General features: G+C 42.1%; 3 protein-coding genes across 7 annotated transcripts; 2 read left to right on the top strand and 1 right to left on the bottom strand.

Annotated features, from left to right (window-relative positions):
* Window positions 1-775: 775 nt before the first annotated feature.
* LOC123327194 (ras-related protein RabY-like) lies at window positions 776-1,608 on the top strand. The gene is made up of 2 exons (XM_044922895.1): window positions 776-872; window positions 935-1,608. The coding sequence occupies exon 2, from the start codon at window positions 1,186-1,188 to the stop codon at window positions 1,423-1,425; it is 240 nt and encodes a 79-aa protein (XP_044778830.1). The 5' UTR covers window positions 776-872; window positions 935-1,185; the 3' UTR covers window positions 1,426-1,608.
* LOC6731332 (protein Wnt-4) lies at window positions 1,400-22,965 on the top strand. Its single transcript, XM_002078452.4, has 4 exons — window positions 1,400-3,235; window positions 21,336-21,834; window positions 21,910-22,137; window positions 22,372-22,965. The coding sequence occupies exons 1-4, from the start codon at window positions 2,586-2,588 to the stop codon at window positions 22,612-22,614; spliced, it is 1,620 nt and encodes a 539-aa protein (XP_002078488.2). The 5' UTR covers window positions 1,400-2,585; the 3' UTR covers window positions 22,615-22,965.
* LOC6731333 lies at window positions 20,156-21,035 on the bottom strand. 5 transcript variants are annotated; one of them, XM_044922893.1, is made up of 3 exons: window positions 20,892-21,034; window positions 20,750-20,832; window positions 20,156-20,698 (listed from the first exon to the last, which is right to left on the bottom strand). In XM_044922893.1, exon 3 carries the CDS (start codon window positions 20,646-20,648, stop codon window positions 20,310-20,312), a length of 339 nt encoding a protein of 112 aa, XP_044778828.1. In that variant the 5' UTR covers window positions 20,649-20,698; window positions 20,750-20,832; window positions 20,892-21,034; the 3' UTR covers window positions 20,156-20,309. The 5 variants fall into 5 exon arrangements, with proteins under 5 accessions (XP_044778828.1, XP_044778826.1, XP_039149108.1 ...); XM_044922891.1 differs by having other exon boundaries at window positions 20,156-20,682; XM_039293174.2 differs by lacking the exon at window positions 20,750-20,832 and having other exon boundaries at window positions 20,839-21,035.
* Window positions 22,966-23,593: the final 628 nt, after the last annotated feature.

Raw genomic sequence — 23,593 nt, 5'->3', positions numbered from 1 at the left:
AAGTGCCGCAATGAAAAGGCACTTGAACAGCAATTCCCTCACCTTTTCTCGCCCAAAGACACGGGCCCATTGTCAAGCCAATAAAACTGGTCAGCTCCGATTCTCGAGTCTCAAGTCTCGACTTTTTGTCCCATACACATGCCCATGCCCAATTCCAGTACCGATCCCGTTCCCGTTCCCATTCCGATTCCCATCGGACAGACACTTATCTTTTTTGGGGACTGGGGGCGCTTGTAGTTGGGAGTGTAAGTGTAAGTAAAAGTAAATTAGATAAACGCCGAGAACGAACAATCATGCCATACAGTATATTTACTGGCCTTTCTTGGAGCGTTAAAATGAATCTTAATTGAACCAAAAAAGACGACGGCGATGGACGATCAAAGTCGGTTTGCCGCCCCTTCGATCGATGGTGCAGGAAATATGCCTGGTCAGAGCTCAATGAAATCGACAAATGTTTGGACAAATAGAAAAACCAAGCGATGATTTTTCCCCCGTTGTTGTTTTTGTAATTAACTTGTGCAAATATTGGGTACTGGTCAGGTAAGAGTATCTGTGGTATCGTAGGGTTTTGAGTCAAAAAGTGTAGCTAAAATATTTTTGCCGAGTGCCTTGCCCTTTCGGGAATGTGCGTAGAGTCTTGGTGAGTGAGAGAAAAAAGGTAAATAACAAACAGCTAAAGTTGAAGACAAGTGGAAAGGTGAGTTGCGTGCACAGGGAGAAAAGTATTCAACTGATTGTTAAAACCACCTATCAATTACATTCAAAATAGCTTCAATTTCTAGAAATTTTCTTTTGGCAAACCAAAAAAACGAAAGCTGTTGTTCAATTGCAATAAGAACATTTAATATTCCCAAACAATTCCCAAAATACTCGTATGTATTATTCTTCTAGGATATATCAAAACACATTACAGATTTCCCTGAATTTTTCACAGTGCTACCGGATGGATAAGCCTGAGGAGAAAAGTGTCTTAGAGATTGAAAGACTGCCTGATGGATGGACTGGGCAAGCAAACATGGAAAAACCTCGGCAAACCAAACCCCGGTTTATCTGGGTAAAGAAGATAAACGAAGTGGCCGGAAAATGCGCGGTAGCTGGTACAAGTGACTAACCCAGAGACACTTGCCTGCCAATTAGCCACGGAACAATTACGGCTGACAAGTTGTCGCCATAATTAATGAAGTGATGTCCACATATTGTGACGGCGATCAATTGGCGAGCAACATGTTGCAAGTTTGTCACTGGCTGCGCACGCACACGCATTTGCCTATCAGAACGGCCACCAAAGGCGGCCAGGCACGGCTGCAACACCACCAGCAACAGCAGCAGCAACAGCAACAGCCAAAGCAGCAACACCAACAGCAGAACAAGCAGCAGCAGCAACACCATCGGCAACGGCAACACACGACGGTCGGCTGTCGATGATTCAGATTCAGTCGAGTGCCGAACGAGCTGATGGACGCACGTGTGGCGCGGTGGTTGAAAAAATTCCAAGCTAAAATCCCGAAATCAGATTCAAGCAAACAGACAGTACCGTCGAAAGCGAAACTCGCACGCATCAAAAGTGTTGGGAAAGCGTGAAAACTTCTGGCATCCGGAAAAAGAAAAACAAAAAGAAAAAACTCCGAAATTCTAGTGGATCCCCGGTGTGTGATAACTTCTGTGATCTTTTAGCTGCTGTGCGTATGGCGAGTGGCCGGCCGGCCGGCCCCAAGAAAATTCTCCAAATGCGTGGCGGCGACTTTTCATGTGCTGCGGAAAACCCTCGAGTCCAGGCTGCCCAGATGGATGGATCGGCGGTATAAAGAAGCACTGGCGACGGCGTCGCTGGCGGTCAGCAACACTCTTTGCAACTGCAGCAGCAGCAGTAGCAGCAACATTGCAGCAGCAGCAACACCTTCGAAACGGGTTTCCCCGCGTTTTGATACGCCCGATCGTCTTGGGTGGGGGGAAAAGTGCGCCTTTTGATCTAGCGCTCTGCGATCGGAGAGATTTCGATTTCCCAGGAAGCGCAAAGGAAAATACCACTCGGGAAAAACGCACACAGCTTAAGCAAATAAATCATCTTTTGCCGTTCGAAATCACAAGAGAAAAACGTTTGAAGTGCCAATGTGAAAAGTTAAAAGTTTATACGGTCCGCTAACAAGCAGGAAAAACAAAAATGTAGCTATCTGAAACAAGCAAGTGGAAATCAAACGAAAAGTATTAAGCAGTCCAAAATAAGTTACACAAAAATAAAACAAAATTCACGCAACTATCAAAGCCCATAATCTCAAAACAAAATCGCATCGAATAGAATATTAAACAATTTTTATACGGCCACTTAACAATTTTATATTAATCGAAATCATTTTGACAAACATACAAAAAGTAAATTTAATTATAACGCTAAAGAAATAAATATTAAATAACGTAGAACCCTAGCATCTAGTAATTTATTAACTAAAGTACTTACCACAAAAGCATCCACAATATATCACGCCAAAAAGTAGACTATAGAAACCGCATTTAGCAAAATCCACAATTCGCCAACAACTGCTTCGATAATCAACAATAAATAACAAAAAGTCCAATAAATCAGTAAAATGCCATCGTCCACGGGAGTCTTTGTGCTAATGATCCTCACCCACCTGAGTTTCGGTTTGGGCCAGGTGCGAAACGAGGACCAGCTGCTGATGGTTGGCCAGAATGGCGATCTCGACAGCAGCAATCCTGCGATTCACCACCAGCAACACCAACAGCACCAACAACACCAGCAGCATCAGCAGCACCAGAGCAATCACAATCTGAACAACGGGAACATGAACAGCACGATACTGAATACGCTGATGGGAAACAATGCTGGTCAGGTGGTGAACAGTTCCCCGGGTGGCGGCGGATCCATGATCAACCAATTGGGCAGCAGTACATCGAGTGTGCCCTCGGTGATTGGAGGCGGCGTGGGGTCCGTGGGAAACCCCTGGCATTCGGCAGTCGGACTTGGAGTTCCTGGCAACGGAATGGGGCTACCATCGAGCCACGGTCTCGGCGGCAACATGGGCTCTCATCCGCATGGACACGCTCTGGCTGGACTGGCCAAGTTGGGCATCATAGTGCCGGGCGGCCAAGGATTACCTGGGAATCTGGGATACGGCGGGACCATGCTGAACGGCGGAGGAGTTGGAGGTGCTGCCGGAATGGGCCTAGGAATCGGCTCCAGCACTAATAACATGGATATGCAGCAAGGCCTTTACAAGTGAGTCAATCTAGAGCTACTCTCCATCTTAATTGAACTGAAATCTTATCAATTGATGGAGATCTTTCACTCGGCCATCAAATTGTTTTGTCCTACGAGCATTTCTGCAGTCGCCGCATTTTATGGGCGCTTTTTTATGCCGCTTTTTGTGGCCCCAACTCCAGTTGGGCAATCAACGTTTACAATTATTTTCTGTGTCCGCAATTATTAAAACATGCCCACATGTTCAAGTTTAACCCATCTTGTGAACTCTGGTTTGCTTGGGATTCTGATTTCTTAACTGAACAGCCCTCGGTGAACTTTGATTACATAAAATCGACAATTTATGGCTAGAGCAAGTCAGATCGCGGTAATTAGGTGAATGGAAGCACAAGTTGAGGGGTTCTTAAATTAAAACATAATTAGATTAATACAAGGTCAAAAGCTCTTGTTATTCGAGGAAATTATTTTCAGAATTTTTTGATGTTCAGTTCTAGGTTTGACATAAGCAATGAAGTGCGGCATGCAAAATAAAATAATTCTAAGAACTCGGACAAAATTCTAGAAATCGAAAATATTGATTTCCTGTTTGCCTAAAACTATCTGGCCGTCCTCAAATGCCTTTATAATTCTGAAAAGTTTATAATAATCGCTTCCTGATCCCCCAGACAATTCTGTATATCTCCAGCGCTCTTTTGATCTGGCAATTTACTTGCCAAGTCAAATAAATAAAATAACGCGAAAAGTGCAGCAGTCGGCATACAAATCGAACTTCAAGCCCTTTTCAGTTTGGACTCTGCGATATTCCCGAGTTGCTAATCAGTTACAATGCAACATAAGTAGAAACCGCACTCAGACACTCGGAATGGCGGAGGGGAGGGATGGGGTGCGAGTTGGGTTTAAACAATAAAGTAAAATTATTTATATTTGTTTAGCTTGCGGCTGGTGCTCATTCAGCGGCTGTCAGCCGAAACCTTCTGACAAGGGGGTGCTGCAATTGTGGGGGGTTGTCGGTTGTCAAAATGCTGCTAGCCGCCTTTTTTATGATTATTAGCAGATGCGAACAGCAGTGGAGTGGCAAGGTGGCAAGTGGCAAGTGGGTACGGGAATGGGGCAGGGATGGGGCAGCTGCGGTGGCAGAGCGTAAATTTTACTTACACTTCACCATTAATTTGCCCACTGACAGGGCAGCCATGGGTGGGGGCCAACGGGCAGGACCACCAGTTATTATTTGTCATTACAAAACCACCCAACAAAAGGGGAAAATCCCATAATGTTCCTGCAACTGGAGGGATGAGATTCTGCACTGCGCGGCTCTTTCTGAGTCATAGGTGTGCTTATGAATATTTTAAAAACTTGTTAGCATTTTCTTCTGGAAAATTTTGTTTATTTTATTATTATTTTTTTTACCTTAAGCCATAATAGAAATTATGTTTTTTTTTCTACCGAACAGGCATTGTAAAGAATGGTATAAAAATTTAGAGGATATTTGATAAAGTTTAAATTGTACGTAAAAACTTATATAAATCCTTAGTTAACATTGGTGGTAATAGAGAGAAAATATTAACAAATATTTTTCTGTGCGTATAAGCTTGAAGCCTTTCTCGCAATTGGCCATTCTTTTTATTACACAATACTCCTGGTGGGGGAAAGGCTCCTCGTGGGGTAGAAAGTGTTTCACTTATTTTGCTTTGCAATTTTGTTATTTTCTGTTTTTTTTTTTTTTTGTATTTGTTTATTTCCTTGCGAGCACATGCATTGACCCAAGCGGCCAGACGACAGAAATCGATAGACAGGGGATCCCATCCAGAAAGTACGTCCAGTTCCGCTCGATTCCGGGCCCAGCTGAATACGAAGTCGGTGTCCATTTAGACGCGCTGCTTGATTACAATTAATCGGCTTATTTGAGCAAGACATCGTTTGCTGTTGGCCATTAAACTGGATGGTAATACTGGTTTATGTGTGCGTGTGTGTGTGTGTGTGCGTCCCCCATTTGCCGACCCACCAAATTCCCCGTAATTGCGATCAGGTGGCAGTGGCAGTGCAAAGTGCGACTTTATTGATTCGAAATGTCAGCACGAATCGCAAAAGTCAAATCAACACTCAAAGTTGCCCAAGACACACGATGTGATTTGCAAGGGTTTGGTTTTGAAGCGGATTGCATTTGTGGCTTAATGAAGTTGGTTTAGGCAATAATTTGTGGATTTAGCCACTGAGATATGCGGACTACAAGCCAAAGAAAAAACAGTAGGCAACCCTTTTAATAACCCTTTTGATAATTATTCCATTTAGGTCCTCAATCAATTGAGCCCATTAAAAAGCCATTCCCCTTGAGCTGGCCACTTCAACACCTGCCTAAACCATTTTGCCAGCCCAGCAAATCACAGCACTAACCCTTTGCCAAATAACTCGACTTTGAAATCAATTTCCCCGTGCCCGAGCTCGAAATCAAAATGTGAACGAGATTCTGGAGCGACTGCGTGACGCCTGTTTACACAATCAATATGCACAAAATGCTGATTAGGGGATGTAATGAAAATTTAATAATTGCTGTCAGGGGGCACTCTCGATGATGATGAAGTTCCCTCCGGTTGCCGGAACACAAAACTCTGAGTTGTAAAAGACTGGCGCAATTAATCTCCCATGTCAGGGTTGATCTGGCAATGAGAGTTGCTAGTCTAAGAACCAGAAATCCCAGAGATGCTAAAATAGAAGCCACGGGGTTGGTTTCAGTTTCAGATTCAGCCTTTTGACGGACCCAAAGGCAAAAGGCAAATAATGTAATAATGTTTGACAGTCTGCGTCACCGTTCTCCGTCGTCTGTTGTTTTGTTAACAGGCATTTATGACATTATACGGCGCAGAATTATGTTGTTACAACAACCCCACCGGATCTGAGTTTCGAATACGTATCCGTATCTGCTGTATCCCAGACTGTCTTTGTGTCCTTCCGTGATTTCATTGGCCTTACAAGCGGCAAAAATCTGTTTAATTGTGCGTAAGACAAGGTCCCTTCCCTGCGCTCTTTTGGCAACTCCCGAACTTCAATATTTGTCAAAGAGTAATTAAAACTTACTTACCGTTTCCTTGGTTGCCTCACCCGGCCTTTATGTCCTTGCTTTCATGTCCTTACCTCATTGGATGTCTGTATGCCAACTATGGGTGCAAGTTTCCATTGTTGTGGATAAAAACTTTTCGACTATATCATCTTAGTTGAGTTGAGTCGAGTGGGGGTTGTGTGTAACCCTGGCGGAAGCATAAAAATGCTAATTTCCAAGACACAAGAAAAGCCTTTGTTTTGGCCGCAAATTATGGTCAAGTCGAGGGGTTTTCCTGTGGGATTTTCCGAGGGCTTTTCCTCTCAACATCGACGATAACGATTATGTGCAAAGTTTTGTTTCTTACTCTCGCCGCAAAATTAAAAAAAATATCCAGGCAAATTCTGCGACGACTGCAGTTGGCATCGCCATGTGGCACCACCCGAAATTTATTTGTCTCAATAAGACGACAATGAAAATGTCGGCGGGTCTTGAGGTTCAGATTTGGTAATGGGGCGGAACAACAGGATGAGGGGCAGCAGCTGGACGACTTATGAACCCTGTACTTGTTACTGAAAAATGTAATTTCAGGCAGTTCTTGTTTTCTTGTACTACTTCATTTTCTGCTGACAGTAGGTTCACTTTGGCTTGATAGTTTGAATAAGTAAATTTATATGCAAACATTATTAACTGATTTCTAGCCTGATCGCATACCACCAACACCTTAACCTAATTTCCACTCAATATAAATTTAGCTGAAATTTTTATTTTGCATTTTTCCATCTCTTATAAAACCCATATATTAGCTACCCAATTGAGGATCAGCATGCGAGGAATTTCCCATCATTATGCTAATAAATTAGCGATTATTCGACTCTGGAATATTCCTACCTTTCAAGTCGGTTAAAGTATTAGCACTTCGTTGTTTATGGAAAATGTTTTCCATAGCTTTTTCTAGTGATTTTACGGCCAACAATTTGCCTGCCATTTGCCATTTGAACTTTTTAATTTTGTCGTTTTTGATGGCTGCGTTTTATGAGGCCGTTGTCTCTCAACTTGGACTGCTTCTCGACATCTTTTTATTCCTCCAACTCCTGATGGCATTTCCGTTGCTGAGGTTTTTGTCTCTTAATGATAAACTGGGGTTCAACTCCGTCTTCGTTTTGGACTTTTTTGTGAATAAGTTTTCCCCGTTTTGGGTAAATTCCTTTATGCCGAATGTCCTTTTGTTGAAATGAAAGGCAGGCAAAAGGAAAAGCTAAAGCTGCGCCATAAAAGTTTAAACAAAAAGCAGCTGCCAGACGAGGGAGCACACAAAAGCGAGATCGGAGTCATAAATTGGCCATGATGAAACCCAATAAAAATGCCAGCACAGAAATGCCGATGATTCTGTGTCGATGCTGCTGATGATGAACAACTCCGGAGCACCGAAAAGAAACTGCATTTCCGAGGGTTGCAACTGCCACAACAACAATAGAATGCATTCGGCTGCCTCAGCGCAGCGTTCCCATGACATAAAATGCATTTTCATGTAATCATCGGAAAGTGCGTAAAGAAAATCGTCCAAATGAGTTAAACAAATCAGGCAGCTCGAAGCCGGATTCCAAAGCGATTCAAGCGTGAAGCCTAAAATCAGACAACAAAACACACATATTGAGAGGTGTAAAAAGTAAGACAAACTTCGAGGAGCAGATGCAGAAACAGATTAAAGATCCAAATGCAGTTGCACACTTGGAAAAATATTTTATTTTTATGTACCAAAAATTCTTGCTTGGTTTTTATTAGCAGAAACACCCGAGCCAATTTTATTCTTTAATAATAAGATGCATTTGGCTTCGTTTTGTGATAATTCTAAATTCTTAACAGTTGAAATATTTTTCTTAGTGCACCTACAAATGCTGTCTTAGGTGGCAGCCAAGTGCAAGATGCGGTTGATTCTGTTTTATTTCATTTCTTGGAGTTTGCCGTGTTTTGGTCGTGTGTCTAAAAGCGTGATGGCTTTTCGAGTTGCCTTTGATCTCATCTGCCGCGGACTCAGCAATCCCTCGCCCCGCCCCCGTTTCATCATCCATCTTTTTAACTGTCTCTGTCTCTGGACCAAAGTTTTCCCAGTTTGCCCGTTTGGCAGCGCATTGAGGAAGTTGCATCAAAGACAAACAACGAGTTGCCCCACACACATGTGGATACAGATACAAGGCATAGATACAGATACACCCGCAGTTGGGACCTTGAAGTTTTGTGGACCTTGAGGCACGCACCGCACATCAAAGCGTCAGAGGGCGAGATCAAAGAGGGGGCCTAAGCGTTTTGCCACACGCAGTTTGCGACTCCCAATTGCAGTCACAAGCCCCAAAAACCCCCCACCATTTCCCATTCTCCACTCACATACTCGTACATCCTGTCTAAACGGTTTAACCTACAAAGCGTTGACGTTCCTGTTTACTTAACCCTTTGCTCGGGTTATGATAACTTTCGCAAGCGATTGGCGTTTGTGGGTATTTTTGTTTTGTTAGGAAAATATCTATTGCAGAATGCCTGGAGTTTTGACATGGGATATAGTTATGAAAACAAACTCTTACGTCAACGAACTAGTCCAAATTAATTGACTTTATTTGTAAGTCTATAATGATTATAACATTTTCTAAAAATATTTAGATGCACGGATTGACTTTTTTATAGAGAACTTAACGCAATTTGTTTTATTGTTTGCTAATTAGAAATAATTTTTGACTTGCCATAAGTGAATTTTATTCTCTTTTTTAAGAGTATATCTTTTGCGCCCTTCAAGAACCAATAGATCTTGTCTGCCACGGATTGTCGCCGAAGAAATGCTGCTGCAACCTGTCCCGCAGCAACATGTTGTCCGCGTGGCAGCATCCCATGCACTTTTCCCCGACTTTTGCCCTGCTTTTCCCCGCTTTCCCGGCTTTCTGCTGTCTCGAAGAGGTGAGGAGCCGCAAGACAGGCCGCCTGGCTGGGCTTTGATGTTGCGCCTGCCGCGGTTGCTGTTGACATAATTGGAGTTTTGGATGGTTGGTTCCTGGCCGGGATTGCTGGGCTGTTGGGTTGGCTGGGCTGTTGGCACTCACTTTGCGGTACTTTAAGAGGCCCGGCACATAATTTGCGCAAATTAGCGACAAGAGTCATGGCATGCCGTCAAACATCGTTGGCGGGGTCTTTAAGCCTAATTGATGCTCAGGCTTGAAGCCTAATGGTCTAAGCCGCCTCTCCGGATTCATTTGCTTTCATCTCGCCTGCTTCAGAGGTGTTACCAAGATGGCACCGCTTGATGCACTTGTCGTCGAGTGTCGTAGGTGTTAATGTGCATTTCTTTGTGGGATGGAATGGCTACCCAGATCGATATATATGGCCAATTTGACCCTGAACAAAAGACGCGACAACGGCGGCGACATAAAAACCAAATAAAAGCCAAGCATCTCCGATTTTTCCAAGCCAATCAGACAACCGAAAACAGTTATGGAAATGAGGAGTATCTCGAAAAAGAATAAAAAAAAAAACAGGAGCTAAGTTAAGAAGCCGCCGACAGCACGACATCATCATTGAATGCTACCCCGAAAAAAACAAACATGCTGGGTATTTTAATTCAATTTGTGGGCTTGTCGAGGGGTAAAATGAAATGGATATGCTCGGTTTGAGGTTGGGGAGTAATCTGGCTGAATCTGGAAAGAAAGATGTTTAGTCAGCAAGCTGAAGGAAATGGAAAATTAGTAAATTCTGTGGTTAGAGGTTTGTATAGGAATCTAAAATACAATTTTATTTTAATGTTTAGTATTTAGTTTACTGATACAGCAGTAAATGACGTATAAAAAAATAAATCCGCTGCATTGTGATATAAAAATTTGTTTAAAAATGTCTCCTTTATTTATACCACAATTTATCAAGATTTCGTAACAAAATAAATGTCAAAAGTATTTTGAAAATGAATTAATCTAGCTGGCTAATATTTAAGCGAACCTGATAGGTCCCCAAATCAGTCCACCCTCGTGCCCCATATCGCAGCCCACTCAGACCCCAAGAACTTTCCTATTAGCTGGTATCACTTTTGGCCCCCATCCACACCACATCAATAAACCGCACCACCCACTTGACATCTCAAGTTTTGTAGATCATAGCCCGAAACATAAATATCCACTTGACAAAACGTTGTGTGATCGCCCAGACACAAACCATCTAGAATATCTCCCTCTGGATCCCTCCAGTAAATTTCACTTTGCACAGGCGAAATTCAAGAGCAAAATAGCAGAGCGAGGAACAGAGATGATGGACCTTGAATGGCAGTCGAAGAAAAAAAGGAAAATGAGAGGAAAATGCCACAGACTGAGAGGAAAAACGCTGATTGACAAATGCAGTTGGGGGAAAATTCACAGCGAGTTGAGCGATCGGGGCGTTGATGGATGAACAGAAATACGGACGGGTCGTTTACCGTGAATGTCTGAAGCCCCCCTTGCTCCGCAGCCCATTTTCCCCTTTGGGCGAATCACGGCCCAAATTAAATGAAATTAACACGCGTTTAATGTCAAACTGGGAAAACTCACCTGCCACCCACCCGCGTTCCACACAAACAAACGCACACGATTTCCCAGCCAATTGTTTACTTAATGACGTTCATGTGTCTTTTGTGACCGTCTGCGTGTGTCATTTGTCGGCTTTTTCTGACTTTCCTGCCTTTTTTCCGCAACGAGTGAGTGCGCTGTCATAAAACGATTTGATTAAAGTGATTTTACCGCCGCCTTCGAGGTCTCAAAAATAAAAACGAAATAAAGATACGAACGCCAACAGCTGGAGCTGGAGATGGAGCTGGGAACTCCACTTTGCTCTCCGTGTTTTCCAATTAAAACGCAGTCCTGTGCCGCAGGCGATGCGCTAACATTTATTTTCGGAAATCGAAAAAATTCAAAGGGGGCAGGCAGCCTCTCGACTCTCGGAGCCAGAAGACTGAGTTCGAGCCAAAAAAAAATAGAGCCAGGCTACGAGCGATGACCCACTGGAAAGTGAGAGTAAGTTGTGGGAAAAGTGCAGTTTATCAATGAATATTTGATGCGCTTTTAAAAAAAGGATATAAATACCAATTGAACAGACTGGCAAATTTTGAACAAAATATTCAGGTTTCTCAATACTACATATCTTTTGTAACTGTCCAAATAAATATTTTCTGAGAATTGAGGGCTAAATTATTTACAATCCGAACAATAAAAGATATCGCAATGGGGTTGCGCTCTTTCAGTTAGAGTATCTGGGCAAAAGAGGGCAAAAAGTAAAAGTGGCGGCGGCACAAATTCTTTGTAATTAGTATTAAAATGCTTTCCGCTACGTTTTCACTTGCTTCCCGACTGACTGCCAGTCGCATTGCGATTCCCGGGTAAAATTCAACAGGCAGCATTCAGCAGGCACTCAGGCAGTCAGATGTATTCAAATGCAGTCAAGCAGCCAGCCAGTTAGTCAGTCAGTCAGTCAGTCAATTTGTCTATGTGCCCTCGGGGCGCTTTACCATATCCCATATTCCCTACAAACCATACCCATACCCTTTCCCATTGCCAGCCCTTGCTGCTCTTTCTCGCATGATTGAAGGCAACATGTGTTTCGGAAATTATGCAAAATTGCCTTTCTGGCCAACAGAGCAGCAGCTATACAGCAGATGCCAATGGATGTGACTGGCGATCTGCTGCTGCAACTTTCCCCGCCACATCCATCGGATTGTCAAACTCTTTTTCGCGGCAAGTGCATTTGCATTGCATATTTCGCCGCTCATTATCATGGCGCACAGTTCATTTCGAAAACGATTAATAATGCTTAAGCGCTTCTTGGCGTTGACAGCCGGCTGGCAAAATACGACGAGAAGACCAGCGAATTTTGTGTGGTCACAGCAAAAGTTTTTTTCAATTCCGAAATCGGCAGCCCCTCGGTTTTTCTAAATCAAATGCACTCAAGAAAATATTCAGAAGAACTTTCAAAAACAAAGATCAAAACGATGAACTTCAAAATCGAAGCGTATGATTTCTTATTAATTAAAAAAAAAAACCTTTTCATGAGAATTAAAAAATCAAATGAATTGTTTAAGGAATTCTGGCCTTTTTTCTTTCTGTGCATCTGTTTCTCTGAATTGTTCGTCTGTGTTTGGTCATTTGTTTGGCTTAAATTTGTTAGAGTGTTGAGTGGAAACAACGAACGGAAGCGGCCAACAAATTGGGAATATGGAGTGGCAGAATTTAGTTTAGGAAAAATATTTTCATTACAGTATTTTTAGAGAATCTTAACAGAGTGCGACATTCCCTGAAAGATTGTACCATTTTCTTAAAACACTTCCTCCATTGCGCTTATGTTTAAAAATGCATTTGATTTGTTGCTTCTAGTTTGTTTTCCAATGTTTATGCGTTTTGTTATGCTGGCATTAATATTCATTAACCGGAATGATACATTTACAATCGATCTTGCCAAGCTCTGGAGGAAACTACTCTCGACTAATAGGCCAATAATCGAATTTGTAAAGTTTACAAATCGAAAGCAGACCAGAAGATGCCAGAAGGCAAGAGATCCGTGCAACATGAACTTGTTTTATCACCTCATAACAACAACAGTGCCAGCAAGTGAACTCAACTGATTGAATGCCTTCGTGGCAGCATTTGATTTGTTTAGAGAATAAAGCACAGACCTTTCTGTATCTCTATCTGGTACAAGTACGTGTATCTGTATCTGTCTCTGTATCTGTAAGTGTATCTGTGTCCGTATCTGAATCTGAATCTATGCGTGGATGTTGCCTGTTGGTTGTGGCATCTTTTTGTGTATATGGCGCCAACTTGGCCTCGTTTGTGGGGCGGGATTTTTGCTTAATTAGCACTCAATGAACAACTTGGAGAGCTGGGAAAGAGTCGAGGAATGTGTGCGATGGTACTTCAATCCCGCCCATACAAAACCTATAGTGCATATAGGAAAACACCACCTCCAAGGCCATTTTGTGAGCCAGGCCAGCGCGAAGCGAGGGTTGCTTGTAAAAATCTTACGAGCTTTACGTGACCGTCCATTAATACATCATTGCGGCCATCTTAGCCACGCTTTCACCCCCGCAAAAGGTTTCCCGTTTTCCGAGGGAAATGAGCTGATGATGGCGTGGAAAGCGATGCCGGGGTTTCCTTCTTAGTTTCGCTGTGGGCCTGCTCGGGGTGTGATATCAGGATCGTTTTTTCGTCATGGTCATAAAAACGCATTTTATGCGAAACGCATTTGAGTGGATCCGGATCCCACAGAGCAAGTGAGTCTGGAGTCCATGGCTCTCGGTTTGAGCCAGAGTTCTGGGCGTGGATGCGGGTTCTTATCGGTTTATACCCGTGCGTTTCTCTTTTATGGGAAAGTAAATAAAATGTAAGCCAAGAGCTCCCTCGCAAACTTTTAATGTTGATTGCGTTTCGCGTTGATGTTTAATTTTTATGCGAGTCTCTTATTCAAAGCTCTTACTCCACCACCTATTCTTCCACATGCACTTAAGAAAATATTTATGTTTATTATAACTTATAAGCTTAAACAATTGTTTAAAATCTCACAGAAAGTCAAAGATTTCTATAAGAACTACCGTCACTTGTCTTTTAATGAATGTAATTATAATTATTATGATTTTCGAACATTTTTCTTAGTGTATAAAAAACAGTCAAGCCAAGTCGCAAAATTAATCATTAATAGCTAAGCTTAAGCTTTGTTTCCCCGCTGGTGGTCGTTGCCTTGGAGCTAAAAGGAAAATTGCCAGAAAAATTAATTTAAATCTATTCGCTGGCAATTTTTATGGGAAAACTTCGGAGAAGAGCGGGAAATGCGAGGACCGAAATGCCAGCAATTAATTTTAATTGCCCGGCGGAGAAGAGATAATGTTATGACAATTCCATAAATAAGTCTCAATTTAGAGGGAATTGGAAGTTGATTTCTGAAATGCAAAGGCTATCTTATAAATCAGTAACAAGATGTCTATATTTGGCGGAGTATTTTCGGTCTTTACACAAAATTACCTGATAAATTCTCGGGGGCAGGAAAGCACTGGCTCTGCAACAACAAATGTCTGTAAAATGCTGGAGAAATTATAGCGGCTAACAAAAATGAAAAGAAATGCAGACAAATTGCTGGAATGCCGTTCAAGCATAAACGAGAAAATACCAGCCATAAACGCGGCAGTGGCAGCAACGGCAGCAACAACAAAACCATCTAATATTAGCTGAAAAATAGTTTGGCAATGTATTCAATGAAAGGGAGAGCTGTGTGCACTGCATGTTGCTGTTGCAACTGCAACAACAAGCGGAAGCTGCAATGCCAAACAGTTGAAGATTGAGTGCCAGAAGGAGGAGTTTTTTGATGGTTAACGACGCAGATTGGCCGTTCTTGAAGGATGATAAGTGTCAAATGCAATGGTTGGGCTAAAATGTTGCACGATTCGTCTGCAGTCAGTGGCAGAAACAAAGGCTTGGCGCACACAACTGGAGTGAAACCGCACCCTTTGAGGATTTTTACTCTAGAATTCCATTTCACCTATAGTGCATCTTAAGGCTCAAATTGGCGTGTCACAAACTCTGTTTGGATATTCAAAAGCCAAGCCAAAATTGTTATCGCCAAAGAAATAGTTTTACCTTATCACAATATAAGGATCTGAATCCAACAAATACAAATGTATAACAAAATCGTTGAAAGGCCTATTTACAACGACAAATTCCTGGAGTTGTTATCTGTAATTGTTAATGGAGTTTATTTTTAAGTGAAGTTAAAAGTTTGGGGCGTGGCGAAGGTAATCGCGCTTACTGCTTAGGCGTAAAATGGCTTGCAGCCGATGCATTAAGGTAGCAACATCGGTGCAGTACGGTAGCAACATGGGGCAAGAACGGAAGATGCTAGGTGTGAAGTGTGCCGTACGGTACGATTAAACCTATATATATATAAACATATATAGGGTAAATATATGTAAGGCTGTGTTTGTGCCCCAATGTGAGGGTTGCAAGCCAAATGTGTCGTAAAGATTTTTATTGCATTTTTATGGCGCACACGCAGCAGCAGCATCAGCAACATCAGCTTCCGCTGCACTCAAAAAAAAACTCCAATTTAAACAACACATGCTTAATTCCAACTTGACTCCCTCTTAAGTCCAAATGCAGCATAATCAAGCCAGAAGTTCGAGGATTTCTTTCGAGTGTAGCAGCAACAGCAGCAGCATGGCATTTTTGGTAGGCTTCCCCTGCTTACTGATAAACTTTAACGCAAACAAATTAGGAATAAAGGTGGTCCGCCCCTAATCCAAAGGAGGCGTCACATGCTTTTGCATTTTCCGATTCCGTGCTTGCCACAGAAATCGGTTTTGAGTAAATAAACCGCAGCGGCAGCATCAGCATCAGCATTGCCGGCAACATGAGCCTAAGTAAGCCGTTAAAATGCTTTTAAAACTAAAATAGCGATCCAGTGCGGAAGAGCAAGTGGCCGAGCGACCCTCGCTTTCTGGGTGGGCAACTAAATTGATTGCTGCTGCTACTTCTGCTGCTGTTGTTGCTACTACGCAGTGGCTGGCTTTTTGTTTTTAATCATTTGCCGCAACGTTTTATTAAAAATCCAAAAAAGTAGCGACGTCATTTTATTGTCTACTTACTGCTCGAGTCCAAAATCCCATGCACAAATTTTATGAGCCAGCCCATAAAAATGCCTTTTACCGTTCTCCGTTTTTGTTTTTTCGATTTGGGTTTTCTTTTTTTTTTTTTGTAATTTTGTGCCAAACTCTCGGGGGGCACATTTGTTGCTGCTGCGCTGAAGTTGCCGAGGGGAAGCGACATTGTTTACGGCTACAACTGTTTGTTGGATGATGCCAAAATTGATGACCATAATCTTCGGCACAGGGAGCTGGGCAAAAGGATGCGCTTTTTATGATGAAGCGCCGAGTTGCAGCCGAAAAACAACCACCGACTATTGCTGCCCCACACTAACCACCAGCCACAAACACTGAAAAAAAAAGCAAGAAAGTCGTCAAGATTAAATGGGATATCTAAAATAATACTGATTGAAATATTGACCAAAAAATAATGTGTTATTTGACACTAGTAAACTATTTAAGAACGATAAACATATAGTTCCGGTTTGCAACATGTTGAATGTAGGCCATAGTTTCTCGCAGTGCATCAGCGCTCTCCCTTCCCTTGTTGCAACAACATTATTCATGGGGGGGTTCGAAAGAAGCGGGAGCGGAAGCATATTTTATGTTTTAACGCTGCCGAAATTGGGCAGCAACAACAACATCTCATACATCAGCATTTAGAGACCCCTCGTCCTGGAAAAACAAACGGAAAGGGGACTTCCCCCAAACGGGGCGGACGTTTGTCTTGCGGTTTTCGCGCTTGCAATGTGGCTCCCTCCCTTCCCCGTTTTTTACTTTTTTGCTGACAGCAATTGTTGCTGTCGGCTGCTTTTACCGCCTTTACCGCTTGCAATTTAGCGGCTTAAGCGCAATATTTACAACGCATTTTGAAGTGTGTTTCGTGTGCCATAAAACGAATGAATAAATAAGCCGACAGGTGCAGGAAGCGGACGCAGCGCAAGATTTAAAAAGATCCAACAAATGACAAAAGGAGACGACACTGTTAAGCTGTAAAGCCAAACAAATGGGGTCTGCATGAATTATTGAAAAAGAGTTATGGCAATTAATGGGTACAATTTTAAAAGCCTCTTTGGAGACTCAGAAACTGCTACACAGAAAGAAGAGGTTTCATTATGAGTAATGCATCTTAAAACTCAAATCTTTAGTTTTGTAACATAAAGAGTCATAAGTTAGTACTCCAGCAACTGAATCATTTAATGAAAAAAGATATTCCTCGAATCTTCATGAGGCGAGTCGGCCTAATGATCGCCACTATTAACGACTGTTTGTGCCCATATAGTATTTAAGAAAACTGCTTGTCTCTCAGCAAATTGCCCATAGAAATGACGCCTCATTGGCCCCATTCTTGCTAGGCAAGCAAGCTGCTAAGCAAAAAGCACAAACACAGAAGCACAGAAGTCGGAAAATCTGAGAAACCCAGAAGCAGCGCCTTCTGCTTCATTTGCCAGCTATCAATTAAAGCCAACCGACCGCGTCGCGTTTTGCTTAAGTTCATCAATTTTCCGATCCGATTGGGTTACAGTATTTGCACTTGCGTTTTAATTGAACGTTTCGGGCCGGGGTGAATTATGCGACAGCTACGCCAAAAGCAAACAGAGGAAACCAAAACAAGCGGCCAGCAAACAAACAAACATTTTGCCGCCACCCAGAAAAGAAATCGACTGGAGAGCTGGTAGCCCAATGCAAGTCAAATGTTTTAAAAATAAGCAATCCATTTCGGTACGGGAAGAAGCCGAACTGTGCGTGGCTAGCAGCTGCATTTATGTTTTGGCAATAAAATGCAAATGGTAAAAAAGTCCATAAAAAAGTTCAAGTCGAGAGAGCATTTTCAGCTTTCGATATGCTTATGCTACTTTAAAAAAGATTTTATGGATGCACGCCTGGGTTGATTTCCGTTTTTATCGGTATCTACACAGGGAGAAGTGGGCATATGGATTGGAAGCATTTCTAGGGTATATCATCAAAACATTGTTTTGTTAGCACTGTAATGTTAATCTATACCTTTTAAAAATTGAATTAATTAGATTAAAAATAATATCAAATGTTGATGACTATTATTGAAGTACTTAGTTTTTTTGTTGGTGCTTCTCGAACTGCTTTCAATCGCTGACTGCTGCAGTGGCTACCTCTGCCTCCTGTTGCTGTTGCACATTTGCTATGCTGTTTGGGGCAGCATCAGCAGCAGAAGCAACTAAAAACTGTAAAGTCCATAAAATGCTTTTGCCGCAGCACAAAGGGATTTATACATGTGCTTTGCCAGTGCACCTGTGTGTGTTGAATATTTTACGTTTCTGAAAATTTGATGAATCTCCACAAATGCAGAGGGGAAAATGAGGGAAAAGCGAGTAAAAAGAGCACTCAAAGCACACAACTTCAGCGTCATCATCGCACGAGGAAAATATCCATCAACACTTTTGTTTTACGGCGCTATCTTCCTCCCACCCCCGCTCCACACTCCCCCGCATGTTTGCTGGCACACATCCGTCCGTCTGTCCATCAATTTGTTGTTTGGCCTAACCACCAACTCTTCACAGTTTGTTTTGCTCTGTGGCCATTTTAATAGCTTTCGACTACTTTGTATCTGCGAGATACGCATCTATATCTATGTGCTCCGCAGTATTTAGCCGGGGGCTGAAATTTGTGATATTAAAGTGGCTCCTAAGATGCCTGTCTAATTGTTTTAGCCAGTTGCCTGAGCTAATTGTCTGGCATTTTGGCCCGTAAACGTTTTGTCAAAAGGATTAGCTCCAAGCTTCCACCCGTTCCCACTCCCCAAGCTTATGGCTTGTAATTCCTCAATGTTTTCAATGGCTAAGGCGACACACATTATCCAAACTTGAAATGGGTAAAAGGGGAGTCGTTGGCTGGGGGCTTTGCCTAATGCGCTTTGCACTACACTTGCAACAACCAAATCGGATGTGATAACAATGCAAAGCTTACATGACGACTTACATGGGCTTTGAGCTGAAATTGAAGACCCCAAGGGTGTTGGACGGGGCAGTACAAACTCACAAAAGGTCTCATGGAGTAAAGATCTTCTGATCGACACATGACAATTCAAATAAACATATTGTGTACTTCTTATGACTTTAGATAAAGTATAAAACGAATCAATCTGTATAATGATAGAAAATCTGTTTTATTGTCTTAAGTTCTAGGCCAAAAACCAAAAAATAAAAACTTTCCCCCACCAGACCACCCAATTAAATTCCAATTCATACTAGTTTTCGTCAATCGTCAAATGATATTTTAATCAAGCCGAAAACTACGTCAAATATCGAAATAAAACAGCGGGAGATAAATAGATAAAAATTGGCCAGCCGCAGCGGCGAATTTGTGGATACAAACAAATGCCACAAGTGTAGTCGAAACTACTTGTAAACATTTCAAACATTCAATTAATTAATTAATTGCGAAAATGTGGCAAATTAATTTCCCATAAAAAGTGAGCTAGCGGAAAATGAAGTACAAATCTCAATGGAATATTATCAACAGACTTTTAGTGGCGAAAGTTTGGATCGAAGTTGGCAGTTGGGGCAATTCAACCGGAGAAGGAAAGGAAAGGGGAAATGTGGGGAAAATCGCTGTTTTATTTCGAGGCGCAGACGGAGACGGAAATAGTCGGATAGCCCGATAGCCGCAGATATGCTGAGCTCGTTACTCATACGCCAATTTACGATGCACTTAAGTTTTATGAGAATTTAAGATTTCCTGCAAATCAGCATACTCTACAGTCCCGCGGCGGAGTGGGTGCCACAAAATGATAACCGACGCTGGCCAGGAAGCGGGTAAGGTGCAGCGGCGGCTTCCTTTTGAAATAATTCAAAGATACTTGCATTCTCATAATAAGCTCCGAAATACTTAGAAACAGATATGGCATGAGAAACCAATTCAAGGGAAATTCCTTCTGCTATTTCTAGAAAACTGATAAGAGAAGGCCATACTGGCATGCGTGTTGTAACTTTTGATAAATCAAATAAAAGTTTCTCATGTGCCGGTTTATTATTAGCAGTAAGAACTGCGTAGTTCAGAATTTCGATTGTGCAATCCTAATGTTGATCGTTGCTAATTAATTAAATTATATAAATAACTCATTGATTTAACTAAGTGCGCGCACAACATTTAAATTCTCTTTGAAACGGTATTTTTACCGATTGCTCGGACACAAGGCTTCATACAAGTTCCGCTAGATGGCGCCTTGGGCGCTACAATTTGTGTAAAATTCATGTATATAGTTCTGCGAACCAAATATAGGTGTCGTGTTAAAAGCCAAAAATGTGTTAACGGGTTCCTGTTTTTTTTATAATTTAACCATAAGTAAAGTAACACCCGAATTGTTTTACATTTTTCGAATCCCACTTGACAGTCAAATTAGCATCTTCATCGAATCTTCTTCTTGTGTCGATATCTTTTGCACTATCTTCATCCATTTAATCTATATTGTCCCAGATAACACCAAACTGCCTGACTTCGTCTAAATATTTGGGGTTCTCTTGAATCTGTCTTAAATTTTTTTCTAGATCGCACCGCATTTTATAGAAAAAAATAGTTAGCTTTTTCTCTTCTTCGAGAGAACGATTGCTGTCACCGTCGGAACTTTCCAAATATTCATAGGTCTCAATTTTGGTAGGAACAGTGCCATACACTAAGTGTCTTAGCTTATCCGTCATTGAACAAAAGTCCTTTAAATATTTATCTTGCAGAGCTCTCTCCGCTCGTAGTTCGTCGAGAAGTTCCGATTTGTTAGTATTGGATAACGAGGGTTCCATCTTTTTGTTGGGGATGGTGACAGCACCTTGTTGTCTGGCAATGATATGAGCTTAGGTAAACCAATGGTCAATGTTCATACCAATGGTGTGTTCATACGTACCAAAAATCTTATTTTGTTTAAAATCAGAAAATAATTTTTGTTTAAGATCGAACCTCACTTGCCGCACTATATAAGTTGACTGACTGTACCAAAAATCTTATTTTGTTTAAAATCAGAAAATAATTTTTGTTTAAGATCGAACCTCACTTGCCGCACTATATAAGTTGACTGACTGTACCAAAAATCTTATTTTATTTAAAATCAGAAAATAATTTTTGTTCAAGATCGAACCTCACTTGCCGCACTATATAAGTTGACTGACTGTTTGGTCTATTTGGACTTGACACTCAAAACAAATTTTCCCTTACTCTGACTCTACGAGTATGGCATACTAGATTCGTTGAAAACTATGTAATATAATATTAATAATATAAAGTTTATATATTCTTGATCAGGATCAATGGCCCAGTCGATCTGGCCCTGTCCGTCTGTCTATTGCCACGCCCTCTCGAGGAACTCGACTATAGAATTCTCTCCTGTTTATAATAAAAATTTAATTTAATTGTGGTGTAGCTCTAAAAAATAGCTTTAAAATATACCTTTATATTTTCCTAATGAGAAATGTCGAATACTTTTTGTCTGCCAGCGAACACTTCATTTCGGAGCACACGGTGATGGCGGTGTTCACTTCGCAGGGCCAAGTGGGTGGACCCTGCAGATACATGCCAGCCACGCGGCGCCAGAACCACCAGTGTCGCAAGGAGACGGGACTGCCGGGAACCCTTAGCGAGGCCCGCCGTCTGGCCACCACTCACTGCGAGGAGCAGTTCCGCTACGACCGCTGGAACTGCTCGATCGAGACGCGCGGCAAGCGGAACATCTTCAAGAAGCTCTACAAGGAGACGGCCTTCGTCCACGCGCTCACGGCGGCCGCTATGACCCACTCGATAGCCAGGGCCTGTGCCGAGGGCCGGATGACCAAGTGCAGCTGCGGGCCCAAAAAGCACAACAGGGAGGCGCAGGACTTCCAGTGGGGCGGCTGCAATGACAATCTGAAGCACGGCAAGCGGGTGACACGCAGCTTCCTGGACTTGCGCGGTGGAGATGGAGACGAGGTCAGCGAGATATTGCGACATGACTCAGAGGTAAAGAGATATATTTTAAGGAGCAGAAGGAGATGTTTTTGTTTTGTACCTGTGCTAACTTAACTTTCTTTTCAGGTCGGCATCGAAGCTGTCTCCTCGCAGATGATGGACAAGTGCAAGTGCCACGGCGTCTCCGGCTCCTGTTCGATGAAAACTTGCTGGAAGAAGATGGCCGACTTCAATGCCACAGCCACGCTCTTGAGGCAAAAGTACAACGAGGCCATTCGCAAGGCGCCAAACCAGCGATCAATGCGCCAGGTGTCCTCGAGTCGCATGAAAAAGCCAAAGCAGCGACGCAAGAAAGTAAGTTCTTCAAAGAAAAGTAGAGTACATGTAGAAATAGATGTAGAATACATTTGAAAGGGTAGATCTACATATAATGGGAATTGGTTCGTATTGAGATAGTCGAGGTAGTTCTTCTACCTTCTATCTTCTTCTTTGATCATTAAACAGGCTTTAACAACAAAAGACTTTGTTAATATTTTAAAACTTCAACTAAACCAACAACAAAAACTAATAAATAATTGCCCTTTACAGCCCCAACAATCGCAATACACCACGCTGTACTATCTGGAGACCTCGCCCTCCTACTGCGCGGTCACCAAGGATCGGCAGTGCCTGCATCCGGACAACTGTGGCACCCTGTGCTGTGGGCGTGGCTACACCACCCAGGTTGTTAAGCAGGTGGAGAAGTGCCGGTGCCGGTTCAACAATGGCCGGTGCTGCCAGCTGATCTGCGACTACTGCCAGCGGCTGGAGAACAAATACTTTTGTAAATAGACGGGGTGACATCTCTCGCCGACTTTCTTCGCCCCGTCTCCGTCACTTTCTACCCCTCTACTGTGCTCTTTGAAAATGTAATTTGTAAAGTTTTTTTCTACCTTTATGGCTTGTAATTTTTTTCCATTCCTAACAAATATTACTGAAATGATAAGCAAAAAGAACGAATGCAGAACGATAGAGATCGATCAGAAAGCTATGGCTTAGCTAAAGGACAAACTCACCAGCTCACACACACACATACTCAAATGCATAGACACACACAGTCACACAGACACACACAAGCGCATACATGCATCTATCTATTTAATTACTATATAATATATAGTAAACATTAGCTACCGTCGCAAAGAAAAAATCTCAAAAAAATCGCAAAACTTTATTTAGCAAAACGGAAAACCAACAAAAAAACACGGACACACACACAAAGAACAACAGAAAAGCAGAAGCTAACAAAACACACAGCAACAAAAACGAAAAGTAAAAACAAAAAACAAAAACAATTTTAATAAGTATTTAAACATACAAAACAAACCAAAAAAAATACAAAACTGAAATGAAATATAAAGTTTCACATAAAAATAAATACTCAAATGATCTTTTATTCCGGGTATGTCTAACTTAAGTTAGAGACTAACTATATAGGTAGAAACTAAAGTATCAATATAAGTTCTTGCAAAAATCAGAGCTGATTTAAAAATAAACTTTTAATTAAATTTTCGTTCGCCACTCAACAGTGATGTGCAGCCGTGCAAACATTTGAGCAATTAGCGTACTGTCGCTATAAAAATTCGATCCATCACGTTACTTCAGGTGACTTGGCCAACAATGAAGCGGCGAACTCTTATCAACTTTCGGTCGGTTACATTGATCGCCAGTAGATATCAGTGTCAGTGGCAGTGGGCCGCCACTCGAGGCCGTTTCAACAGCTTCAAACTCGACCAAACCGAAGTGTGAACCGCCGAACCTCAAGTGTTAG

The sequence above is a fragment of the Drosophila simulans genome, chromosome 2L, assembly GCF_016746395.2.
Source record: "Drosophila simulans strain w501 chromosome 2L, Prin_Dsim_3.1, whole genome shotgun sequence".
In the NCBI taxonomy this organism is placed as follows: Eukaryota; Metazoa; Arthropoda; class Insecta; order Diptera; family Drosophilidae; genus Drosophila; species Drosophila simulans.
This window is presented reverse-complemented; position numbering and strand designations above follow the sequence as displayed.

Bases quoted from the DNA above. Each gene is read 5' to 3' on its own strand.
- LOC123327194 (XM_044922895.1), top strand. From the start codon at position 1,186: ATGTCCACATATTGTGACGGCGATCAATTGGCGAGCAACATGTTGCAA.
- LOC6731332 (XM_002078452.4), top strand. From the start codon at position 2,586: ATGCCATCGTCCACGGGAGTCTTTGTGCTAATGATCCTCACCCACCTG. The intron at 21,835-21,909 runs GTAAAGAGATAT...CTTTCTTTTCAG, and splicing joins TATTGCGACATGACTCAGAG to GTCGGCATCGAAGCTGTCTC. The intron at 22,138-22,371 runs GTAAGTTCTTCA...TGCCCTTTACAG, and splicing joins CAAAGCAGCGACGCAAGAAA to CCCCAACAATCGCAATACAC.
- LOC6731333 (XM_039293174.2), bottom strand. From the start codon at position 20,648: ATGGAACCCTCGTTATCCAATACTAACAAATCGGAACTTCTCGACGAA.